Consider the following 27,452-nt stretch of genomic DNA (forward strand, 5'->3'; position numbering starts at 1 on the left):
TTAAAAATGTTGGATACTTTTATAGAAAGCATGCACTGATCAATTTGTCACAATAACCAGCACTTCATTTCTCGTTTTACATCCAACTATTATTAACTCACTGGCGCCTAAAGTTAGTCCTAAATTTTGGAGTTATCTTTTCCACTAGACATAAAATATTTTTATCTATATTAGATGAAAATCCATAAGTTAACTGCTGCCCGCTGGAGTTATAGAACACTCCAGTCAATAAAAAGCTTATCAAAGGTGCAGGCCCAGAACTTCACTGAAAGATCACCCAATAATTTCTTTTTCCTGTTTCCAAGTTTCAGCTAATTTTTCTGACAGATTATAGTTATCAGCTTAGATTTGGTTGCTAGAAAGTGGAATTTATTTCCCAAGTTTTAAAACTATAACTTTATGATAAGGATGTTTGAAATGAATTCTAAAATTTAGCATATGTATTTTTAGAGGTAGATTTATTTTGGATTTTAGAGGTCAAGTTCCAAGTTTCTTAAGTATATGTTTAAGTCAAATGGTATCGGCAATGAGAACTTCTCATTCTAAATGTTTTTATTTCCTTACAGAAGTTCCGGGGAATAATAACTGAAACTGCCCTGAGATGTCTGTATCTGAAAAGGAAAGTGAGGACAAACAAAATAGAGGTAGGGGAAACTCTTAAGTCTGTACATCATTATTGCCTCTAAAAAGTGCATACATGCTTGCACATGTGTGTGCACTCTCATATAGGACGAATAAATAGACTGCCAACCTACCAAACTACCAGTTGAGCTAACTGACCAGGAAAGGAAATATACTTTGCAGAAGTAAATCCTTTGTACTTAAAATGAGAGGCTCCATCATTTTGCCTTCTGAAAATTTTAAGTAGTTACAATTGCTCATCTTTTGTACTTTTATTGGAAGTTGAACAGGAAAACGTGTGTTCCTTTTCCTCTCCCCATTGTTCACAACTGCCTCTTGCTAAAAGAGAAGCGGTCAATGTGGAAAATCAGTTGCTGAAGCAGATAAGGTCAGCTTTTGTAGACTTTTTACAGACAGGGCTAGCGAATCTGGCTATGGTGTGAGAGAGGATTTCTGTACCACTTCATGCTTTCCTGTGGTGAATATAAGTACTAAAAGGAGCTGGGGTTATCACAGCCAAGGCATCTTTAAGGATAAACCAGCCTGAGATGAAAAAAAAAAAAAAATCTTTTTCTGACATAAAATTTTGAGAAAGCAAACCAGCCTGTAGCTCTATGTTTAGGCTTCCTACTGAAGAATGGAGAAGGTACAGAGAATGAATCTAGGTCACTGATTTAAGGCCACACTACACCTTCTTTCGGAGAAGGCAATGGCACCCCACTCCAGTACTCTTGCCTGGAGAATCCCATGGATGGAGGAGCCTGGTAGGCTGCAGTCCATGGAGTCGCTAGGAGTCGGACGTGACTGAGCGACTTCACTTTCACTTTTCACTTTCATGCATTGGAGAAGGCAATGGCAACCCACTCCAGTGTTCTTGCCTGGAGAATCCCAGGGACAGGGGAGCCTGGTGGGCTGCCGTCTATGGGGTCGCACAGAGTCAGACACAACTGAAGTGACTTAGCAGCTTAGCAGCACACCTTCTTTTCTTTCTGTTATTACGCAGTTGTCTGATTCCTGGAAGTAGCCCATGACAAGGACAGAGTCCCTAGTTCAAGGAAGAGGAAGTCAGGCAACTCCCAACAGAGGGAAGAAGCAGCAAGACTGCTTGTACTCTCAGAACTGCTGAAAGAGAGAGGGCTAAGGAAAACAGGCTAACTGACCAATTTCTCCTGCATCTTCTTATGAACAGAAAACATGGAGGATAGTGTAAATCAATGAAATCAGAACATACCCTTACACCAGTACACAACAATAAATTTGAAATGGCTTGAAGACTTAAAAATATAACACCATAAAACTCCCAGAAGAGAACATATTAAAAACATTCTGATATAAACCGTAACAATGTTACAACAATGCCTTTGGTCAGTCTCCCAAGACAATAGAAATTAAAGCAAAAATAAATTGTACCTTATCAAACCTACAAGCTTTTGTGCAGCAAAGGAAACCATAGGCAAAATGAAAAGACAACCTATGGATTGGGAGAAAATATTTGCAAACGATGTGACCAACAAGGACTTAATTTCTAAACAGCTCATACAATTTAATAACAGCAACAGAAAAGCCAAACAACCCAATAAAAAAATGAACAGAATACCTAGACATTTCTCCAAAAAAGAAGTGCAAATAGCCAGTAGGCACATGAAAAAATGTGCTCAACATTGCTAATTATTAAAATGCAAATCAAGTTACAATGAAATACCCGCCTGACACTTGTCAGAATGGCCCTCACCAGAACATGCACCCCTTATGTTTTCAGCAGCACTGTTTGCGATAGCCAAGACATGGAAACAACCTAAGTGTTCACAGGCAGATGAATGGATCCCAGCTGCTACACACACACACACACACACACACACACACACACACACCCCAAATGGAATATTATTCAGCCATAAAAAGAGCTAAATGTTTGTCCCCTTGAATTCCATAGCCATGACTACTTCAACTAGACCATCTCCTAGACTCTCCTTGTCTAAGCTAATTTGCAATCTTCTATAGTTCTAACTTCTCATCTGTAATTCACATTTTCTCACTCTTGCTTCAGCCAAACACAAATAAACTTTGAATTAACATGCAATGGGGAAAACACTTGGTCATCCCAGTCTTTTCTCAACAGTATTCACAAGCCCTAGGGAATCTTGAATTAATCATTTATTGTCTCATCTAAAACTTTTTTTTTCTGTCTTTAGTATCTCAAACATGACTGGCTACTCTCTTTCCTTAAGTTTGTCTTCTTTTTCTCTCAGACTTTTAGTTTCTTCTAGATGATTGTGCTAACTGAAGTTTTAACCACTTTTCTCATTGTTCCAGCTTTTCCTTTTTTCAGAGGCATCTTAAGAAATTCAACTTTCTAGGCCTCAATTTTTTCTTTCCTTCATGGTGAAAATCCTACTCTTCTTTTTCATAGCAGGTCTGGGATCAAAGAGCCAGAACTAGGTTTTGGTTAATCCCATTACCCACTTTGAAGTCTCAGTCTGTCTCCACCAACTCAGGCTCTGAACTTTGGGATCTGCCTGCTTTATTTTACTCCTAAACTCAAAGAGGGAGGTATGTATTCAGTTGTTGTGCAGAGCCTCAACTCCATGTATCCCTTGGGGCTGCTACGCTTAGATGGGATAGCTTGCTACACCTAGATAAGTTGCTGGGAAAACCTGTTAGACCTTTATTAAGTTAAAAACATAGTTAGTATGGGGGCAGGGGAACACATGTATACCTGTGGCCAATTCATGTTGATGCATGGCAAAAACCATCACAATACCGTAAAAGTAGTTATCCTCCAATTTAAATTAATTATAAAAACATAGTTATATCTAGGATTAAATTTAATAAGAATGTGAAGTTCAATAAGAAAATATTAGAAACTTATCAAGCAGCATAAAATAATATTTTTGAAAAAATTTATAGGCTGTGGTGGTGTGTTGGGTTTGGTTGGAAAGGCAAACACCAGGGGAGAGACTGATTTTATTAACCAATGCCTGGGCAAATTGAGAATGAACATAGTAGAAAAGCAACCTGCTCATGTACTGGATCACCTTAATACCATAGAAACACCAGTTCTACCCTGGTACTCTGCTTTAATCAGGCAGCCATCTGGGTCCCTGAGAAAGTTCCTGTACAAAGAGCATAGGCCATGCAGCACCTCTAAATCCTAGATGCATCTAAGTTATCTGAGCCATACATGTTCCATTGCTTTGCACAACCTAAATTATAATGGTTAACAGAAGCTCTCATATCATCAGGTTGTAAATAAGCCACTAACTAGTCAAAATAAAGTACAACCAAACTTTCTGTCAGTCCCATCTCAAATTCCCCCACCTTTATTCAGCTAATCCTAGTAATTGCGAGATGAAACAAGAAAGAAACATACTAGTCCAGAAGAACAAATTATAAGCTGCATAGCTGGGTGGTAAACTAGTCCAGCGAAGACTTATAGCCACTTGTTTATGTTGTTCAGATCAGTTCTGTCGCTCAGTTGTGTCTAACTCTTTGCAGCCCCATGGACTGCAGCACGCCAGGCTTCCCTGTCCATTACCAGTTCCTGGAGCTTACTCAAACTCATGTCTATTGAGTCAGTGATGCCATCCAACCATCTCATCCTCTGTTGTCCCTTTCTCCTCCCTCCTTCAATCTTTCCCAGCATCAGGGTCTTTTCAAATGAGTCAGTTCTTTGCATCAAGTGGCCAAAGTATTGGAGCTTCAGCTTCAGCGTTAGTCCTTCGAATGAACATTCAGGACTGATTTTCTTTAGGATGCACTGGTTGGATCTCCTTGCAGTCCAAGGGACTCTCAAGAGTCTTCTCCAACACCACAGTTCAAAAGCATCAATTCTTCGGCCCTCAGCTTTCTTTCTAGTCCAACTCTCACATCCATACGTGACCACTGGAAAAACCATAGCTTTGACTAGATGGGCCTTTGTAGACAAAGTAATGTCTCTGCTTTTTAGTATGCTGCCTAGGTTGGTCATAACTTTTCTTCCAAGGAGCAAGCGTCTTTTGATTTCATGACTGAAGTCACCATCTGCAGTGATTTTGGAGCTCCTCAAAATAAAGTCAGCCACTGTTTCCATTGTTTCCCCATCTATTTGCCATGAAGTGATGTGACTGGATGCCATGATCTTAGTTTTCTGAATGTTGAGCTTTAAACCAACTTTTTCACTCTCATCTTTCACTTTCATCAGAAGGCTCTTTAGTTCTTCACTTTCTGCCATAAGGGTGGTATCATCTGCATATCTGAGGTTATTGATATTTCTCCCAGCATCTTGAGTCCAGCTTGTGCTTCCTCCAGCCCAGCATTTCTCATGATGTACTCTGCATATAAGTTAATAAGCAGGGTGACAGTATACAGCCTTGATGTACTCCTTTTCCTATTTGGAACCAGTGTGTTGTTCCATGTCCAGTTCTAACTGTTGCTTCTTGACCTGCACACACATTTCTTAGGAGGTAGGTCAGGTGGTCTGGTATTCCCATCTCTTGAAGAATTTTCCTCAGTTTGTTGTGATCCACACAGTTAAAGACTTTGGCATAGTCAATAAAGCAGAAGTAGATATTTTTCTGGAACTCTCTTGCTTTTTCCATGATCCAACAGATGTTGGCAATTTGATCTCTGGTTCCTCTACCTTTTCTAAATCCAACTGGAACATCTGGAAGTTCTCAGTTCACATACTATTAAAGCCTGGCTTAGAGAATTTTGAGCATTACTTTGCTAGTGTGTGAGATGAGTGCAATTGTGCAATAGTTTGAGCATTCTTTGGCATTGCCTTTCTCTGGATAGGAATGAAAACTGGTCTTTTCCAGTCCTGTGGCCACTGCTGAGTTTTCCAAATTTAATGGCATATTGAGTGCAGCACTTTCACTGCATCATCTTTTAGGATTTGAAATAGCTCAACTAGAATGCCATCACCTCCACTAGCTTTGTTCATAGTGATGCTTCCTAAGGCCCACTTGACTTCGCATTCCAGGATGTCTGGCTCTAGTCCAGTGGTCACACCATTGTGATTATCTGGGTCATGAAGATCTTTTTTGTATAGTTCTTCTGTGTATTCTTGCCACCTCTTCTTAACATCTTCTGCTTCTGTTAGGTCCATACCATTTCTGTCCTTTATTGTGCCCATGTTTGCAGGAAATGTTCCCTTGGTATCTTGAATTTTCTTGAAGAGATCTCTAGTCTTTCCAATTCTATTGTTTTCCTCTATTTGTTTGCATGGATTACTGAGGAAGACTTTCTTATCTCTCCTTGCTATTTTTTAGAACTCTGCATTCAAATGGGTATATCTTTCCTTTTCTCCTTTGCCTTTTGCTTCTCTTCTTTTCACAGCTATTTGTAAGGCTTCCTCAGACAACCATTTTGCCTTTTACATTTCTTTTTCTTGGTGATGGTCCTTATCCCTGCCTCCTGTACAGTGTCACAAACCTCCATCCATAGTTCTTCAGGCACTCTGCCTATCAGATCCAATCCCTTGAATCTGTGTATTGTTAGCAAAGTGATTGTACAGATGTGATCACCATGTACAAAGAAGTGGTTTCCTGGGGGCATACCAGTCTCCCTCCGGGGATATAGTATGCTACTGAATGGGTGACTGACTAATAGTGCAAAAATGTCATCTGTCTCCAAATTCATCTGTGTAGTTTCGAAATATATATATTTAAATCCTTGGGTAAAAGGAACTAAGCATCCCAGTTTCACCTTTCCTGCAATTTGTGCAAATTCTGAACTTCAAGCATTGCCCAATGTGCAGACTTTGGCCCCTTAGATATTTTCTATAAGAAATTTAGTCTTGTTCTGATTTCATGATCTTTAGTAATTTTTGCTGACAACCAGAGGATAAATAAAGGAAATTACATGAAGAACCAAAAAGTCCCTGTCTTATCACTGGCTCTCTCCTCAGCTTTCAGAAGCATATTATCTTAGCCCCCTGAGAAATGCAGTGTGATTTTACAGACCTGACTGTACTTCCCATGGGAGGGAGCTCTGCATTTTCTAATAACCCACTTTCACTCCATCCCTAGGATCTAGTGAATAAAATTTTCTTTGTCTTCACCTCTAATTAAAACTCCAGTCTTACGCAAATTGGCCAAAATGATTCTGAAGTTTACCTAGAAGAGAAAATAGACAAGAATAGCCAAGAAGAAACATCTCTGGGGTTCCAGTGGCTAAGACTCTGCGCTCCCCATGCACCAGGCTCAGATTCGATCCCTGGTCAGGGAACTAGATCCCACATGCTACAATTAAGAGTTCACATGCCACAATTAAAGATCCTGCGTGCCGCAACTAAGACCCGGCACAGCCAAATTAATTACTTTTTAGAAAAAGAATAGCCAAGAAGATGTTAAAATAGAAGACTCTCTATCCTGTATTACAAGTTACATAATTTAAGAGATGAATGGAGGGCGGGATAAATCAGGAGTATGGGATTAACAAATAAAAACTACTATACATAATATAGATAAGCAGCAAGGATTTACTATATAGCACAGGGAACTATATTCAATATCTCATAATAATGTATAATGGAAAATTATCTGAAAAAATCATATATATATATATATATAAACAACTGAATCACTTTTCTGTACACCTGAAACTAACACAATATTGTAAACCAACTGTACTTTAATTAAACATTTTTTTCTTAAGATGGATAGACTAGAACTTAATAGAAAACCCATAATTAGGGGCTTCCCAGGTGGTGCTAATGGTAAAGAACCTGTCTGCCAATGCAGGAGGCTTAAGAAAACCCATAATTATATTCAATATGTTAGAATTTGGTACATTATAAAGTGACATTTAAAATAAGAGACAAAATATTTGCAAGTCACTTATAACTGATTTCTATTCAGAACATATTAAGAACTCATAGTTCAGTGATAAAAAGATAATTAACCTGGTTTAAAAATGAGCAAAGGATCTGAATAGACATTTCTCCAAAGAAGATATATAAATGTTCAATAAAATACATGAAAAGATACTCAATATCATCTTTAGTCAATGGACTAATTAATTAGTCCATGGAATTCTCCAGGCCAGAATACTGCTGTGGGCAGTCATTCCCTTCTCCAGGGGATCTTCCCAACCCAGGGATTGAATCCCAGTCTCCCGCATTGCAAGCAGATTCTTTACCAGCTGAGCCACCAGGGAAGCCCAAGGATACTGGAGTGAGTAGCCTATCCCTTCTCCAGGGGATCTTCCTGACCCATGGGTTGAACCCAGGTCTCCTGCATTGCAGGCAGATTCTTTACCAGCTGAGCTACCAGGGAATCCCTCATTAGTCAATATGGACATGCAAAGCAAAATCACAGTGAGACATTACTTCATATCCACTAAGATAGTTAAAATAAAAAAGCACAGTCTTTTACAAGTGTTGGCAAGGATATGAAGAAATTGGAATTCTCATACATTGTCAGAAAGAATGTAAAATCATGCAACTGCTGTGAAGACTTGTTTGGTAGTTTCTCAAAATGTTAAAACCAGAGTTACCATATGACTGAGTAATTCTATTCCTATGTATATACCCAAGAGAAATAAAAACATGTCCATACAAAAACTCGTACATGAATGTTCCTAACACAGGGCTTAACACCTGCCAAGAACTCAGTAAATGCTTGTTGAACCAATGAAGAATTCAAGAGGCTATAGGAATGTTTTATTCAGGACAGAAAGATCTGTTGATAATTTATATTTTTGAGATGTTTTATAACACATTAATGAGCTATCTGTAATAGTTTGTGACATCTGTATGTTTTGATGTGATGATTTTGTCACGTGTTGTTGTTATCATGCTGACTGCACTAAATCACAAGTCCCTTGAAGTAAGGACTCTGCCTTACTTATCTTTTTATCTCCTCACAGCATCCAGCACGCTGGTTTCTGTGCAAAAGATACTGGTAATGATTTATTAATTCAGAGCAAATTTAAGAAAGGCTGGCCTTAGAAAGAACCTCAGATATCTAAAACTATTGCTGTAATTAACTTATGAAGGAGGTTTGGGTTTCTGTGTTTGGCAATAATGTTGATGCAGGCCAGCCTGTTGTCTGTGGAAACATTGTCTAGGGTTACTAGAAGCATTAATGGTAGAGAGCTCCTCAGAAGTTACTTGTCCTCTTGCCTCCAGAAAGCTTGAACACTTGAGGGTTTCCATTTTTTACCGTATTTCTTGATTCTTTGAACAAAGAGACAACACCTGTTTGTGGACAGATATTCTTGGTGAGAACGTGTGAGATGCTAGTGAAGTCACTGGCAACCAGCATCCCAGGCTCATCTCAGAGGGGCATCCTGCTCATCATTTCTCTCATGTTTTTCAGAACACAAGAGATATCTGCAAGCCAACAACAGAGAATTTAACAGTCTGTTTGGATACCCAGTGAGTATATGGTCTTTAGCTATTTCAAGAGGGGGCTGATATTTTCCTCTAATATTCCCCATTGTCTGTGAGGCAGGAAACTCCTTGTAGATGTAAATCCTACAACATATGTTCTACTTTCTTTCAAGCTCCCGTACAATGAGGGCTGGTGCAGTGAGGGCTCAGAAACCAAATTAATCCAGTGACCTAGGCTCAGGGGAGAATGTGTCTTAAATTTTGGTTTTTATATATTGCTCCTCGAAAAGAAATACCGTAGCTTGAACAAATGAAAGCATAGCTTCATAGTTTTCTTTTTTCACTTAGACATCTCTCTGTGATAGTACATGTAGACCTTCCTAATTTGTTTAATCAGTTCAATTCAATCGCTCTGCCATATCTGACTCTTTGCGACCCTTTGGACTATAGCCTGCCAGCCTCCTCTGTCCATGGGTTCTCCAGGCAAAAATACTGGAATGGGTTGCCATGCCCACTGAATCTACTTTTTTACTAAACTAGGATATTTGAAGTTCTGAATGGGAAAGAAATTATACTTCTGTTAGGAAACTACTAAATAAATATATACCTGAATGAGTTCCGTTAATATATTCAACTGAATTACCTTTTGCAGCTGAGTAATATGAAAACTTTTACTTCATTTTACACTTAGAGCTTCCAAGCTCTCTTTTTTCATATTCAGTGAATCTAGATGTTGCTTAAGTGTATCTAATTCCTAAGAAGAAGGGGAAAAAGCAAATATATATGCAAATACATTAAGAATAATCTATTTATCATTTCAAATACACATATGTCAAAGTAAACATTTTCAACCCATATCTTACAATTTGACTAGAATTTATTAACATTCATTATTCCTGTTTTCCAATTTATTTCATCATTATTAAAAACCTTGCATGATCTACCTTTTAAATACTTTATGAGTTTTTAAAAGGGAGTCAGAACTTTTTACAGTGAATCATCGTGTTCTGAGAATATCAAATATCAGAAGACTTTAAATTAATGACATTACTATTTAAAGTTATAATTTTTATTTGATTTTTTAACCATATTTCTATATTTTTTGACTATTTTCTCTTAAGGCCAAGACCTGTAACAATTTACATGGTACACTCTTAGGGATAAGACTCTTCAACTGTTTACCTTTGATCTTTGAATATAACAGGTTTGAACTGCATGAGTCCACTGACATACAGATTTTTTTTCAAGAAATATGTACTGTGGTACTACTCAGTCCAAGGATGGCTAAATCTGTGGATGTGAAACCTCAGATACTGAGAGCCAACTATAAATTATACACAGATTTTAAACTGCACAGGTGCTGCTGTGCTTAATACTCGAGTGTTTCAAGGGCCAACCAGAACCATTCAAAAACCCCTGTGCAATATTAGCTATCAGTTCAGTTCAGTTGCTCAGTGGTGTCTGACTCTTTGTGACCCCGTGGACTGCAGCAAGCCAGGCTTCCCTGTCCATCACCAATTCCCAAAGCTTGCTCAAATTCATGTCCATCAAGTTGGTGATGTCATCCAACCATCTCATCCTCTGTCATCCCCTTCTCCTCCTGATATTAATTCATTTAATACAACATAGTTTTCCATTGTATCAATATACCTTAATTGATTTAACCAGTTTCTTACTGATTAACATTTTAAGTGTCTCCATTTATATCCAGGTGCCCCCTCCGAAAAATATTTCTACAATGTTTTGCTGCGATAAATGGTCCTAAATGAACACCATTTTATACGCCATATACTTTGGCACATTTGTGTGAATATACTTTAGGAGAGTTTCCTAGAAGTGAATTGGCCAGATCAAAAATGAAACACATTAAATATATGATACATATTGCCAGATTGCCCTCTAAAAAGGTTATATCTATTTATATTTCTATCTATAACAAAAACTTCTCACTTCTCCATATTCCTGCCAAATTGGTATTGTCAGTCTTTTTTATCTTTACCAGACTCTTCTGTGGAAAATGACATTTCATTATCTATCTTTCCTTAATTTTGAGTGACAGCAATAATTTTTATGTTAATTAGCCTTTGTACATCTTTTTATGGAAACGACTGTTAATGGTTTTTGCCCATTTTCTATTAGATTGTTCATTTTCACTTATTTATTTATGAATAAGTAACTCATAAAAAGATACATGTTTAAAAGTCATGCTCCAATACCCCATCCTTGTCCATATCTCTGCTCCCTAGAAGGAGTCACTTTTATTAGTTTATCATATATTCAGCAGTGCTTCTTTGTGCAAATAAAGCAAATACACACACACACACACACACACATGCACACACACACACACACATATATATATATTATCATTTCCCCACTTTCTTAAACTATTCTGAACCCTAACATTATGTCCTGGAGATGTTTTCATAATTATAATTTCATAATAGCATTTTCCTTCTTTTTTCAACTGCTTCCCTGGCAGATAGCATAATTTATGTAACCACTTTCTTACAAATTGACATTTGGATTATTTCTAATCTTTTATAATTATAAGCAATTTTTACTTATATGTTACTTTATGCATATGTAGATATATTAATATATAGTGCTGTAAGTATATAATATACATGTGTATATATATACGATATATATGTGTGTGTGTATATATATATACTATGTATATAGTGTATGTCTATGTGCATGTATATATATATTTATACACATACAGTAGTCTCTATAGGATACTAGTTTATGATTGCTGAGTTAGAGAGGCTCTGGATAATAACAATATTTAGGATATGGCTGTGGGAACAGGTTTCCCCTTCTCTACCTTTTCCACTCTCTAAGCTTTTTCTAAGTAACTCTAAGGTGCAGGTTTTGGCATCACTCTGAGTTTGAACAAGTTCTACTCCTTACTAATGTTGTATCCTTAGGCACATTATTTATTTTAATTTCTTTGATCTTCAGTTCCCTCATCTATAAAAAGAACATAATAATGTTCACTGTACGTGGTGGTTGTTAGAGTTAAATATGGTTGTGAAAATGTTAGTTCTCTTTCACCAAAAAACTGTTACCCCTTAAAAGACGGGTACAAATTTCATTCATCTTTGTAACTACTGTTCCCATCACAATATCTGGCCCATAAATGAAATTCAATAAATGTATGCAAATAATTGATGAACAAGTAAACAGATTTGACTGATTCTTATGTACTTAACAACCATTGCGTTTCCCTGGCCCCACCCGTTTCTCATTTTTCCCCTATTTCTCTAATTTCTTCCATTCCTACTCCTTTTAGCCTTCCCTGGTGGCTCAGTGGTAGAAAATCCATTTGTGATGCAGGAGACTGCCTGCAATGTAGGAGACATGGGTTTGATCCCTGGGTCAGAAAGATTCCCTGCAAAACGAAATGGCAACCCACTCCAGTATTCTTGCCTGGGAAATTCCAGAGACATCGCAAGAGTCAGACATGACTGAGTGACTAAACCACCACCACCACTGCTCCTTTTCCTCTTTTCAGCCCCCTAACTACTGATTCTCATTATATCCTTGGCCTTCTGTTTTCTATTTTCCACTTTAGCAGTCAGTCGGGAGCTGTGCTTAGTCACTCAGTCATGTCCGACTCTTTGTGACCCCATGGACTGTAGCCCACCAGGCTCCTTTTTCCGTGGGGATTCTCCAGGCAAGAATACTGGAGTGGGTTGCCATACCCTCCTCCAGGGGATCTTCTCAACCTAGGGATCAAACTCTGGTCTCCAGCATTGCATGCGGATTCTTTACTGTCTGAACCACCAGGGAATATCCCTGCCCAAATAAATAAATACCCCAAATCCAAATCTACCATCACTGTCATGTCAAATGAATTAAACACAAGAATTCTATAGTTAAACAAATGTTCTATATCCTTAAGATCTTGCTTCTGGTTTGACATTTAAGAGTAGGACAAAACACTAGTTGCCAAGTTAGTAAAGAACTACTGATTTGTCTATCTTGGGACAGAATCAGCATAGCTTTTGTCTTTGTTTTCTAAAAAAAAATGCTACCCAAATGAGTAGAAACCAAAATACATTAACTGTAAAGTCAAATGGAAAATTTACTAAAGCCAGCTACTTTAGTAAGGTAAAATTGATCAAAAGATCTTTGGGTCCAAGTATCGTCATCTGGATTTAGACACTCAGAAATTCAGAGTATCTTAAAATCAAAGAAAACCATTTCTATGTTAGAATAACCTACCCTCAGGGTTGGGAGGGGCCTTAGAGGTCATTTAGTTAGAACTCCATTCAAGACATAGCTGTGAACTTTCCAGGACAGATTTTGTTTAACTCTTTTTCAGTCCCTACTACTAGAGTAGCCCAGCATAGAGCTGTGAACAGAACAAACCTTGAGAAATGTATAGTGTTTGACTGATCATTAATTGAAAAGTCATGGAGAAACACCAAGGAAATCTTAGGTTTAACTTGGATCTCTAAACTCCTAAGTGCTAAGCTATTTGACCAGCTTCTCTTCCCTAGGGAAATAGACCTTAAGCAAGACGTGACTGGGTTGCCTGTCTAGTCTTCCAAGGCCAGTTTTAGCCTTAAGACAAAAAAATGTTGGTTCTCCAAGAGTATTCAGATGTCTTCCCAAGTTAGGACCCAGAAAGAGATTCTTCATGCTTAAGCAGTGTCTGTTTTCCAGGACTGCAGGTAGGTTTGTTCTTTTGTTTGACCCTATAGGTGGAGGAGGTGGGAGAGAAGCCCTGTCCTTGGATTATTTGGTCTCATTCTCCTACTTTTCTTAAGCTCTTAGATTCAAACCCTTACATCTTAGGTCAAACAACTGAAGATCCAAAAGTAGAAAGTAAGATGGTCTTGTCAACATCTTGAGATTAGCATTGAAGAGGTAGCAAGTTCCCACTGTTCAGACCTCTCCCAGGACAATTAAGGGGCAAGTGATTCTCCAGTGCTGAAAGCAACCATTGTAGGAACCTTCAGTGGGCTAAGGTTGAAAGACAGTCATTTGCTTTTGGCATCTGACACCTTTCAGCACTGAAAGCAGCATGTAAAGACACAGCAAAATGGGTTTGCCAGACTTAAGAAAAGCTTCAGTAGAGAGCTCTGAGTAGAGTGAACACAAATGGCAAACTTGCCTACTGTTTGGCACTGAGAAGGAACTTGAGTCAGAAGATAAGATGAAACAGAAAGATTTCTGATTCTAAGGAATGAAAGCATTTGGATGGCTGCACAAGTGAACTGGGGCTCAGGGAACAGTACAATCTCAACTCCACAAGTAAATAGATGGTCTTCGGCAAATAAATTAACCTCAGGGCCTCAGTTGCCGCATCCTGAAAAGGTGGTATTACTCCCTTCTTACAGTTGTTTTGAGAATTAAATAAGTTGCTTTTTCTAAAATATTTAAAATAGTACTAAAGTACTTAGAATAGTACTTTACATATAATAAATATTTAATAAGTTTTGATTGTTATTGATTTTATTATCATCATTATTATCAATAGCATCAGTAAACAAAGAATTCGACTCAGGGCGTAAATACATCCTGCCCCTCCTAAGAATGTCTCATATTGATCAACCTTGCCATCTTTGGCATACATACATAGGCCTCTCTAGGCCTCAAAGAAAAGAGTCTGGAGACAAACACTTCTTCCTTCCTTCCCTCACTATGTTGGGAAGCTATTAGCTTTTTCCTATTTTATGAAGTGGTCTTGGTCCTTTTTGTTAAGACTTGGAGGTGCAGTCTTTTGTTACTCTAATTGTGCTTGTGTTCTTTTACTAACAGGATAATAGCGTCAAAACCTCAAAATATAATGCCTTAAACTTCTTGCCTATGAACCTGTTTGAACAGTTCCAGAGACTTGCAAATGCATATTTCCTCTTTTTGCTTTTTCTACAGGTATTACCTTTTAGGGTCTTTTCCACAGAATATTTTATCAACTTCCCTGGGGTCAGGTTATGTAATCAGTCCTTCTCCTCCTTAAACTGAGAGATGTCTTCTCTCTTTAGACAATGGGCGAATGGATGGCTGGAGTCTCGGGCCAGTCTCCTAGAATAGCTGTGGTCAGGATTAGCCAGGGTGAAACAACCCTCTATAAGAGGAAGGAGACAAGGTCGCCGAGTCCCATGCTAAGGGGTGCTCCCTCACCATGACTGCATCACCACAGTTCAGCTTAACCGTGAAAGGCCATAGACTTGATTCTACACCCCCGCCTCAGCTGCAGCCCCATTCCTCCTTCTTGTCCCAGCCTCCCCGACAGAAAGTTAACACATGGGAGCACCAAGGGAGGAGAATGGTTTAGAACATCAGCACAGGGCACGGAAGCCTAGCAGGGTAGGCACAAGTTGGGAGAGAGAGACGGGTCATCTCATTTCCCCTTGTGCTGAAGGGGTATAGGCGGTTATGTGGTTCTCCCATGCCCACACTTAATGCCCTACCCCCCAGCACCTTCATTATCAGAAGAGAGGAATGGCTCTTTGCCATCAAGACAAAGATATTAGAGTTCAGGACATTACCTGGCAATTTATCATCTCCTCTTCTTTCATCTTTAGGAGGTGTTTGCTTATACTGGGGTGGCTAGTTGGAGGTTATAACAGTGGAAAGCAACTAGGATTGTTGAACTTATTATGAATCTAGGGAGATGGAAATGGTGGTGCAGTGGGGGTTGGGAGGAAATACATTGTCCTTTAAGCTTTCTGACCTATGTTTCTCTCCCCTTCCCTCTCCCAGTTGATTCCTCAGATCTCCTCCTTGGCATGGTACACGACTGTGATACCGCTGATGGTGGTGCTGTCCATAACAGCAGTGAAAGATGCCATCGATGATGTGGTGAAGTGGCTTCCAGGGCCTCTCTTCCCTCACTGTACCTAGTCAGGCAGGGGAGGGAGGGAGCAGGAAGGACTCCCCAGAACTGCCTAATACTAGAAGGAAGAAGGAAAGAGGTGTTTCCTTTCCCTATGTCCTTACTTGTGCCAGAGGAATATGAGATTCCCTTAAGCCCAAGATTGGTGAGCCATCCATGGCCAGAAAGGGGTCACTCACGCAAGGCCTTTCTCTGTCTTCTTACTGCTGCCATTTCCAGGTTTCCTTCCATCTCCTTCATAACCCACCTCTGCCTTTACTTAGCTCTCTCTGGGTTTGCTCTCACCTTTCTTTCTCCATTCACCCTTCTCCCATTTCTATATTCCTCTTCCCTTCTTCCTGTCCCCCTTGCTTTCTCTGGTCTTATCTCCCCTTTCTGCATTCCTGTTCTCCTCTCTGACTCTCCGTATTTCCCTCTCCAGCTTTCGGTTCTATCAGGTGCACACAGCTAGGAACCCTCTGAGTTTAGAGAGCATCATGACTCAACAGAGGCTGGCTCCTCCCCTGGCCTTGGCGGGAGAAGCTGGCTCTCAGCGAGTGCAGCGTGGCTTCCTGCATGCTCCTTTACAGCAGGGCCAGGTGGGAGGGCAAACGTGGGGAACCGGTGCTGTGCCTACCAGTGGGATTTGGGAAGCCCATCGTGTTGACCTGTTTGGAGCTTCCCTAAGAGAGTCCTTCTGATTTTTATATCAAAGTTTAAGAGCAGAGTGTTTCTCCAGCTCTTTAACTCTGTGGCTCTTTAAACCCAGAATTAACATATATAGTGGTTTAAATTTCAGGCACAACTAAGATGTGCAAAAATATAACTTAACTTTCCATAACTAAACTCAGTGTAACTCATAACCACCACCTCACCATCTCAGCCCTTTTTCAATGAGAGCCAAAAGCTAAATTTACCAATTCAGGATAACCCAGGCGGTTCCTTCTGGTTTAGAACTCAGTCTCTTTAGGAGAAATATTCTGACCAATTCAGGATTCTTTCTACCCTCTTCCCAGGGAGTAATCTCAACTGAAAGAAAAGGGACTCATGTGAATCTTAGCATCAGGACTTATTTGTTACTCTCTTATTTGGTCTTTGAATAGACCTCTATTCCCCTTTCCTCATTGTATCCATGGTAGAAGCTTCTTATGCTGACTGTGGTTGAGGGTAGGGGTATTGGTATGCTTGTGAATACATAACTTCCCTCTACCTACCAAGGTGTAGCCCCATCATTTTGCATTCTCTCTTCTGTGGCTTTCAACATAAGTTATTTGTTCTCATTACCCCAGGTTTTGGCTCTTGATATTAAAACAAAGAGTTTGTCTCTTTCTTCTCGCTTGATTCTTTTTCTGACCTCCTTTCCCAGCTTCTCAGAGACAGTCAGCTTCTTGGTCTGGTTTTAATGGTGGAAGAACTTGGAATTGGCCAGGGGCTGGGGGGTAAGGTGGTGAAGAAACGGGGGTAAGGGAGAATTACAAAGAAGAGGAACTACACTGAACAATACTTCAAAATATTAATCTTCTAAATACAGTTTGCTCTATTTCCTGAACATTTTCTTGTATGATTTTAGAAAAGGCACCAAAATGATAATCAAGTCAACAATCGTTCTGTTCTGGTGCTGATGAATGGCAGGTAAGTGCTTCTTGGGAAGCCAGTTTAGGTTGAATCAGCTCTGGGAGAGCACTGACCTTGCTAAAACTTGATGTGTTTGGAAAGGTGATTTAAGACAGTGAAAAGAGCCTTGGGCTGGACATAGGAAGAGTTTGTTTCTAGTATGCCCTGAACTTGCTTCTCTGGGCCTCATATTTCTTATCTATAAAATGAAAATAATATTCTTTACCTTAAAGGATGCTTACAAAAATGAAAACAAAATAATATATATTAAAGAAATTAACAAATTATGACATGATATTAGTATGCAAGTGGTCATTACCAGTACGATGGTCAGCATGGAGATGTCTGTCTTTAGTGCATCAGTGGATTCTACATGACTTATTGACCATTCTACTGTAGACTTTGGTTAGGACATCTTTTTGTTAACAATCTAAAGAAAATATTGGTGTTGACCTCATTGCTGTAGTGTTTGGTCTTATCTATCTAAAGTATGGGTAAATGCTTATTTTTTTGTGGGGTTCTGCAAAATTGGAGCAGTTTACCTTTGGCAGGGATAGAGGGAGACTGGCATAATTTTATATAAAGCAAAATATGAAGATTATTGTAAGAGGTACAAAAATTATCATAAGAATTAATAAAAAAAATAGGCCATCATAGCTGGCTAAAGAAATTAAGGAAGACTTTCTAGAAAAGATGATGTTTGTGCTTAAAAGATGGGGAAGAATTCAACAGAGATTATATGAAAGGAGAAGTGACCAGTGTTTGCAGAAGCATGATCACAAACAAATACAGATCTGAGGGAATTCAAGATGAGGTCCAATCCTTTCTCATGGTGACCTTACACAACACCCAGTAGCTGCAGTTTTATATATATATTTATATTTAAAAAAAATTTTTTTTAATTGAAGTACAGTTGATGTTCAACATTATATGTTATAGGTATACAATATAGTGAGTCACAGTTTTTAAAGGTTATACTTCCTTTATAGTTATTATAAAATGTTGTCTGTATTACTTGTGTTGTACAATATATCCTTGTAGCTTATTTTATATGTAATGCTTTGTACCTCTTCATCCCCTCCCCATATATTGCCCCTCCCCCTTCTCTGACTCCATTGGTAACCACTAGTTTGTTCTCTGTATGTGTGAGTCTGTTTCTTTTTGTTATATTCACTAGTTTGCTGTATTTTTTACATTCCACATATAAGTGATATCATACAGTATTTGTCTTTATATGTATGACTAATTTCACTTAGCATAATATCCTCCAAGTCCATCCATGTTGTTGCAAAGGCAATGGCACCCCACTCCAGTACTCTTGCTTAGAAAATCCCATGGACGGAAGAGCCTGTTAGGCTGCAATCCATGGAGTCGCTAAGAGTCGGAGACGACTGAGCGACTTCACTTTCACTCTTCACTTTCATGCATTGGAGAAGGAAATGGCAGCCCACTCCAGTGTTCTTGCCTGGAGAATCCCAGGGACGGGGGAGCCTGGTGGGCTGCCGTCTATGGGGTCACACAGAGTCGGACACGACTGAAGCGACTTAGCATAGGATTTCAAGAGACCCTGGTTCAATTCCTGGGTCGGGAAGATCCCCTGGAGAAGTGATAGGCTACCCACTCCAATATTCTTGTCCTTCCCTGGTAGCTCAGTCGGTAAAGATTCCGCTTGCAATGCGGGAGACCTGGATTCAATCCCTGGGTTTGAAAGATCCCCTGGAGGAGGGTATGGCAACCCACTCCAGTATTCTTGCCTGGAGAATCCCCATGGACAGAGGAGCCTGGCAGGCTGCAGTCCATGGGGTCAACAAAGAGTTGGACTCATCCTGAGTGACTAAGTACACACATATCAAGAACTATAGTTTTAATCATAGAATTCTATTATGGGAAGTTCTTGGGCATCTGATTCTGTTATTTATTGTGTTTGCTGATTCTTACTCATGATGGATTATTTCCTCAAGTGTTTTGATCTGTTGAAGCCTCTCATCACTAAAAAAGTTAGTTGTGATTAAAAACAAAATTTAAAAAAAGAAAGCTATAGAAATAAGGAGAAAAGATAAAACTGAGTGTATAAGAAATTTGTAAAGCTAGGAATTACTGAATGAATTTAGTCAAATGAACTTCCCAAGGAGCTTGAGCACTTGGGTTTTATAAAACTATTACAGAAAAATTTGTCATAGAGTGGTTTTAGAGTAGGAATTCACAAGCAGGGTCCTAATGGTTAAACTTTGTAAGCCAATGAATGTCTGATTTATTTAACACTTGAGATGAATTGTCTATATTCCAGAAAGTGGTGTCCTTTTTGTACAGCACATATGTTTGAACAGAGATATTAACACCTTTGAAAAATTTTGTTTTTTGAGTTGTGATTTCTGTCATTGTAGTCAGTAATTCTGGCTACAAGCACATCTTTAGTTAAAAGCCACATTTTTTTAGCTATCAAGAGGAATGAGCCACACCTCTGTAAGTGTTCTCTCAGATATATTATTAAATGAAAAATGCAAAGTACAGAAAATTATGTATCTAGTATGTCATTTTAAAATGTATATCTATTATGTGATTATATGGATTGACATTTTCTCAAAAGAAATGCAAAAAATTGTTATAAGTGACAAAACTATAATCTGGGGAGAGAGGAGACTTTACTTTTTCTTTTTCTATATTTTTAATTATTTGAACTGTATTTTTACCATATGCATATATTGCTTTTACTTAAAGAAAAATTATGTGCCTGTATATCTACATATACCATTATAGAGTTTTAGAAAACTCTTATAGTCTGATCAAGAGAAATGGGCCCCATTCTTGATACTGCTTGGGCAAGGAGTATCCCAAAGCAGTTTGGTCCTCCTCTGAGCTTTGAGTTCATCTCAGCTTTTTTTCCCCCCTTGATTGTCAAAACAGGACTGTAGGAATATTCTCAGAGCTGGCATGCAGGCATTCAAGGTTCACTTTCTTGCAGGATAGTGACAGAAAAATGGATGAATGTCCAAGTGGGAGATATAATTAAACTAGAAAACAATCAGATTGTTACGGTGAGTACCTCTTTGGGCTGTGGCTTTTTCTCTTTGGGCTTGAGTAGAAACCTTTTTAGCACTTCTGTGACCACTCCTTTTGGTGATATTCACCTGCTTCACTGTGCATCTAGAGATCACCAGCTCCTGTGATAAGAAGTTTGTTCTTGTCCACTTCTCACCACAATCCCAGGTAAAGTATGACTGGCTTTAAGAAAGGAGGTGTGTGGTACCAGTGATGGGTCTCGAGACAAAGAAAGTAAACCAAATGTCTATAAAATTCTTAGGATGAATAGCTGTTCCTGAGTTTGTAATTTTAAAAGTCTGCCTTCCTTATCTTCTCTGCCTTTCCTGACCACAGGCTGATATACTATTACTCTCAAGCAGTGAGCCCTACAGTCTGGCATATATAGAAACTGCAGAACTGGATGGGTGAGTGTTCCTTCCTCATAGTCCAATAAGACGGTTGAGCCAGCTTAGAATGATTTCTCATTGAGGGACAGCATGATGCAGAGAATGAAGTGCTAAAAGCTAGAAATATCCAGATAAGATAGGAGGCCTCAAGTCTAAGGCTGAGCTCTTGACAGATAATTGAGCATCCAGCTGGGTGCAGAATCTGGGCAATTATTCTCCATCTTCAAATTGGAAACATTCAGTCTGACTATATTCAATAATGCTGAGTGATAGGAAAGAGGTTAACCGGACTATGAAATTTCAGAATATAGTTCCAAAGTTTCTTGGGGTGGGGGAATGAATACTGAGATAATTATGTACTGATAAACCATGGAAAGGATTTAAGGTAGAAATTCATTAATGTGCAAAAGCTAAGATCTTTGTAAGATAGAGGCCATCTTCAGAGAGCTTGTACTGTGGAGTTTTATGTTAATCTGCATCCTTACAACTCTTCCTCTTAGTGCCCACAAACTTTTTGAAATGTGGCTTTGTTTTTACTTCTATCTCTGTGCATTTCTGTATCAAATAATGGTTAAGTGAGATCCCTTCATGGGTCCTATAAACATTTGTGAGACGAGGAGTATGTTTACTTGCAAGTGTTCACAGGTTCTTACCAGGACCTTAATTTTGAAGGGAGTAGGTACCACCTCCAGGTTATTTTGTGATGTTTCTTCAGCTTTTCTAGAGCAGCTCCACCAGCAAGATCTCATAGGTTGGTTAAAGTAGTTGATATGTGTTTCAGGGAGAGAGGGGAGCAAGTGGGCTAATATTTAGCTTCCTGGAGAAGGCAATGGCACCCCACTCCAGTACTCTTGCCTGGAAAATCCCATGGACGGAGGAGCCTGGGAGGCTGCAGTCCATGGGGTCGCTAAGAGTCGGACACTACTGAACGACTTCACTTTCACTTTTCACTTTCATGCATTGGAGAAGGAAATGGCAAGAACCAGTGTTCTTGCCTGGAGAATCCCAGGGATGGGGCAGCCTGGTGGGCTGCCGTCTGTGGGGTTGCAGAGTCGGCCACGACTGAATCGACTTAGCAGCACCACCATTCTACCTCAGTACTGCCCTTGAGAGAGGATGACAATAGGAGTGACTCTGACAACTCAAGTCTGAAAGCCAAGCAATATTGGCAACAGCTATTTTCTAAAGTAGGAGAAACCGGACCTGTACTGCTGTTATATATGTGCATTCCTTACTCTAGTGAAACCAACTTGAAAGTGAAGCAGGCCATCACCGTTACCAGTGAGATGGAAGATAACCTGAAGCTTCTGTCTGCTTTTGATGGTGAGTTTTGAAATAGATTTGCCAACCCAAATTTTTATCAGAAGAGGTGTGGTTAAAGTTTGATATAGCCATATAGTGAATTATATATAACTCATAAAAAATAGTATGCAAGTTGATATTTACTTATATGGAAAAATATTCACAACATATAAGTTTAAAAAGATTACAATACACTATGCATAGTATAATGTAACATAAATTTGTCTTTGGAAATATATATATGTTTATGAGTATATGTATAGAAAAAATCTTGGAAGGATATACTATAAAAGGTTAATAGCACTTATTTCTAGGCAGTGAGTGAATTTTACTTTCTCCTTTTTAATGTTGTATATAATTTACAAAAGGACATATTTTACTTTACTAATCATGAAAAAATTAACTTATTTCCATTTTGAAAAAAATACTACGTTTGCTTTAAGTAGTTTCTGAATCTATTCAGATTTAGCTCATTTGATCTGGAAGTACTAATGGTAATAAGTTATCATGTGGGTTGTTCTCTTTCTGGATAACCCATGTCACAGAATTACTCTTCTCTGATGCCCAGAACCCTCTGTCTGCCTTTCTAAAGGGAGCTGCTGAGAAATGGGCAGTGGCTGAGAAAGGATAGGAAAAAAAGGTGTGTGTATATTTTGAAAGAGGCTTGTTCTTTCCTCTTTTCTATTAAGCCTCCTCTTTGCTGGGAAAGATTGAGGGCAGGAGGAGAAGGGGACGACAGAGGATGAGATGGTTGGATGGCGTCACTGACACAGTGGACATGGGTTTGGGTGGACTCCAGGAGTTGCTGATGGACAGGGAGGCCTGGTGTGCTGCTGTTCATGGGGTCGCAAAGAGTCGGACACGACTGAGTGACTAAACTGAACTGAACTTCCTGTTAGGAAAGAATTAAGATTACAGAGTTAGGACTCTTATTCCTTTTTTTTTTTTTTTTCCAGGAGAAGTGAGGTGTGAGTCTCCCAATAACAAGTTGGACAGATTCACAGGAATACTCATGTATAAGGGAAAAAACTACATCCTGAATCATGACAGACTGATTCTCCGAGGCTGTGTCATCAGAAATACAGATTGGTGCTATGGCTTGGTTATTTTTACTGGTACGTCTTTCTGGAGTCACAAACCCCCAGCCTGCTGGATTCCATTCATAGCCACATTGTGGGCACTTAGTTTTCATGATGTAGATATGATGCTCAGGTATATACCAGAACACTATGGCTTTGAAGAAGGGAGGCAGGGAGATGGATAGATGGATGGAGGAATTAAGAAAAAACTTTTTTTTTAGGAAAAAAAAAAAAATGACTTTTTTTCCAAACACTGAGCTGCCAGCATATCAGCCCTGCCTTTGATAGTGGAAGGCTTTGTGTTCCAAGGCCACAGAACATTCATGAGTCTTTCTAACCACATCTGGACACTAGACAAGGTATACACATAGAAGTATACATAGAATTAGCATTTGAAAGGAGAACAGTGTGAAAGGGGAGGGTATACATGTGGATTACTCACATGTGGAGAGAATAAACATGGTGCTCATTATGGGGAAGATAAAATACAGTGTGAAGTGTTCATGCCAGAGAAAGGGTACATGTGGCTCCTGAGCAGTGGCCCATCCTGAGATGGCATTTAGAACCATAATCCTTCATACTTAGTGAGGGATTTTCTGGAGTTATAATGTAGTGCCGGAAAATGAAGGAAGCTTTTGTGCTCCCTATGCCCTCGGTGACGGTGAGTATTCGTGACAACAACCACAGTAAGATCATAATTTCCAGCTCTAGTCTCAGTGTGTCATTAAAAGTCCTTTATTTCTACTTATTGTCTGTCCTATCATGAAGTTCAAAGTCTCTATCGCTCAGCTTCAGAGAAATCTCAGCTCCCACCTCAGAAGAAATCACTTGCCATTGCCTTTTACTTTCTCCATTTCCTAGTTAGAAACTTTAAATAGAGCCTGGTCCAGCTATGGGTTTCCTCGAAAGAAGGTGAATATCTCCTTGTCAGAAGACCCTTTTTCTAAGCTAAATAAACCAGATGCTGATGAGAGAGAAGCTTGAGGCCCCTATTCTGACTTACCAATGAAAAACTAGACTGTCTAAGATGCTGCAGAGAGGGAGGTTTCAGCACTGATGCAGTTTGCAGAAGTAATTGGGATTATCCTAAGAAATAAATTTTCCATTCTTTGAGTTTGGGGCACCAACCATGAGCCTTCCTCCAAGGCTTTATCCTTTAGCATTGGAAAGAAGTTTGATAAAGTGATCATAAAGGTGTATTTCAACCCAATTTCAGTCCTCTTGAGAATATTTAGAGATTCTGAGATGATGTCTCCCTGTTTAACTTAGGACCAGACACCAAAGTAATGCAGAACAGTGGGAAGTCCACCTTTAAACGGACACACATAGACCACCTCATGAATGTCCTCGTGCTCTGGGTAAGTTAAAGACCTCTTTTCTGTATTTTTATAAATAGGCCTTCTTTGCTTCCTTCTACAGCAGTAGCTGGTATTTTCAAGTCAGAATTTACTTGTCTGAAAGTCTCAAGCAGTTTTAGGACCCCACAAACTTATATCTGGACCAGATAAGAAGAAAACTCATTGACACTTTTTTTCTTTTTCTTCATAGCCAGTTTAACTCATGACCACTTCAATAAGCTCTTACTTAGATTAATAAGATCACCTTACTTAAACCAATGATTTTCAAACTCTATTTCCTTAGAGAAGGCTAAGGTCTGCTGCAGGGGGAATAGAGAAGATCAAGAGTTTTGTTCTGGCCTCTTCATTCTGAAGTTCCTGCTTCAAAAAGAGCAGCCTCACATTTATCTGTTCTGTAAAATTTCAGTTAGAGAATAGAGGATTCTACTGCTAAGAAATGAAATTTGAAAAGCACTCAGTACATACTGATTATATGTGAAATCATAAAAAAAAGGAGTACAAATGAACTTATTTACAAAACAGAAATAGTCACAGATGTAGAAAACAAATTTATGATTATTAGGCAGTAAGGGGAGAGAGATAAATTAGGAGATTGGGACTGATATATACACACTACTATATATAAGATAGTTAACAAACAAGGACCTACTGTATAGCATAGGGAAGTCTACTGAATACTCTGTAATGGCCTATATGAGAAAAGAATCTCTAAGAGTGGATATATGTATAAATGATTCACTTTGCTGTATACCTGAAACAACACAACATTGTAAATCAGCTATACACCAATAAAAATTTTTTTTAAAAGCACTCAGTAGATGATAATCAGCTTTAAGAATAAAATTTTAAATTGAAGATTAATTAATTTCCATGCTTATCATATGTGTGTGTGCATGTTCAGTCATGTCCAACTCTTTGCAACCCCACGGACTATAGCCCACCAAGCTCATCTGTGCATGGGATTTCCCAAGCAAGAATATTGGAGTGGATTCCCATGCCCTCCTTCAGGGGATCTTCCCAACCGAGGGATAGAACTGGTGTCTCTTGCATCTCCTGCGTTGGCAGGCAGATTCTTTACCTCTTGCACCACTGGGATTTTAGAAAATTAGGAAGTTCATTCAGCTTTGAGACCAGATATTAGTATTCACTATCTTTTTCTTTCCACTACTGTCTGCATAGCTTTCAGCAGTTGAAACAAAGTGACGTTTCCTGGTTTATTAATGAAGAAGATAATCATAGTTGAGAATTCAGAAAGGCAGCAGAGGTAAATATGCCTTTGACAATATCAGAGAGAGTATCATTAGGGAATAAGTAGGTAATTTAGCCTAGGGTTGTCTTTAAAACAAGATATCTCCCATATGCCTAAGAAAGCTCAACTACCTGGTTACCTATCTGAAAGGTAGTGATAATACTTGACACCTGTAGAGGAATTTTAACTGTTTAGAATATTTTCACATTCACTTACAGCAGCTTCACAACATCTATGAACAATAAGTCAAGAAATATTTTTCCCACTGACAAATATGCAAGTTAAGTCATAGTAAAGATAAATAACATAAAGTCCCACAGAAAAATAATGTCAAAGACTCATTGTCAAGTCATATTTTTTTATTAAAGTGTAGTTGATTTAGAGTTATGTTCATTACTGCTATACAGCAAAGTAATTCAGCTATGCATATATATACTTCCTTATTTAATATTCTTTCCCATTATGGTTTATCATAGGATATTGACTATAATTTTTTATGCTGTTCAGTAGGACCTTGTTGTTTATCCATTCTATATATAAAAGCTTACATCTGCTAACCCCAACCTCCCACTCCATCCTTCCCCCTTGGCAACCACCAGTCTGTTCTGTATGTCCGTGATTCTGTTTCATAAATGGGTTCATTTGTGCCATATTTTAGATTCCACATATAAGTGAAATCATATGATATTTGTCTTTCTCTTTCTAACTTACTTCACTTAGTATTAATATGACAATCTCTAGCTGCAGCCATGTTGCTGGAAATGGCATTATTTCATTCTTTTTTATGGCCGAGTAGTATTCTATTATATATGTGTACCACATCTTTATCCATTCATCTGTCAGTGGACATTTACTTTGTTTTCATGTCGTGGCTATTATGAATAGAGCTGCTATGAACCAAGGAGTGCATGTATCTTTTTGAATTATAGTGTTGTCTGAGTGTATGACCAGAAGTGGGATTGCTAGATCATATGGTAATTCTACTTTTAGTTTTCTGAGGAATCTTTATGCTATTTTCCACAGTGGCTGTACCAATATACATTCCCACCAACAGTGTAAGAGGATTCCCTTTTCTGCACACCCTTTCCAGCATTTGTTATTTGTAGACTTTTTGATGATGACCATTCTGACCAGTTAAAATGGTACTTCATTATAGTTTTGCTTTGTATTTCTCTAATAATTCTTGATGTTGAACGTTTTTTCTTGTGTCTATTAATCACTTGTGTATCTTCTTTGGAGAAATGTTTATTTAGGTCTGCTGCCCATTTTTGGATAAGGTTGTTTGTTTTTTTGTTGTTCATTTGTTTATGCTGTTTGTATGTTTTGGAAATTAAGCCTTTTTCACTTGCATCATTTGCAAATATTTTCTCCCATTCTGTAGGTTGTCTTTTCATTTTGTTTATGGTTTCCTTGCCTGTGCAAAAGCTTGTAAGTTTGATTAGGTCCCATTTTTTTTCATTTTGTTTATATTTCTATTGCCTTGGGAGACTGACCTAAGAAAACATCAGTACAATTTACGTCACACAGAATGTTTTGCCTATGCTCTCTTCTAGGGGTTTTATGATGATGTCTTTTGTTTAAGTCTTTAAGCTATCTTGAGTTTATTTTTGTGTATGGTGAGGTGAAGTCATTTTTATTGAGAATCTAATATGTGC

At 38.6% G+C, this 27,452-nt stretch overlaps 1 protein-coding gene across 4 annotated transcripts in view; it reads left to right on the plus strand.

The window, feature by feature from the left end:
• LOC133253284 (phospholipid-transporting ATPase FetA-like) overlaps nt 1-27,452 on the plus strand; it is a 110,731-nt gene that overhangs the window by 36,860 nt on the left and 46,419 nt on the right. For 3 of the 4 annotated variants that reach the window (XM_061426831.1, XM_061426833.1, XM_061426832.1), the window contains 10 exons: nt 567-644; nt 8,922-8,980; nt 14,711-14,824; nt 15,656-15,754; nt 17,338-17,399; nt 20,344-20,416; nt 20,757-20,827; nt 22,050-22,132; nt 23,068-23,226; nt 24,460-24,548. In XM_061426831.1, the coding sequence (XP_061282815.1) occupies nt 602-644; nt 8,922-8,980; nt 14,711-14,824; nt 15,656-15,754; nt 17,338-17,399; nt 20,344-20,416; nt 20,757-20,827; nt 22,050-22,132; nt 23,068-23,226; nt 24,460-24,548 (852 nt within the window). In that variant the 5' untranslated portion in view covers nt 567-601. Of the gene's footprint in view, nt 1-566; nt 645-8,921; nt 8,981-13,446; nt 13,621-14,710; nt 14,825-15,655; nt 15,755-17,337; nt 17,400-20,343; nt 20,417-20,756; nt 20,828-22,049; nt 22,133-23,067; nt 23,227-24,459; nt 24,549-27,452 lie in introns of those variants that run through there. The other variant, XM_061426834.1, reaches the window with a different exon arrangement.

Source organism: Bos javanicus, chromosome 8 (genome assembly GCF_032452875.1).
Source record: "Bos javanicus breed banteng chromosome 8, ARS-OSU_banteng_1.0, whole genome shotgun sequence".
Classification (NCBI taxonomy): domain Eukaryota; kingdom Metazoa; phylum Chordata; class Mammalia; order Artiodactyla; family Bovidae; genus Bos; species Bos javanicus.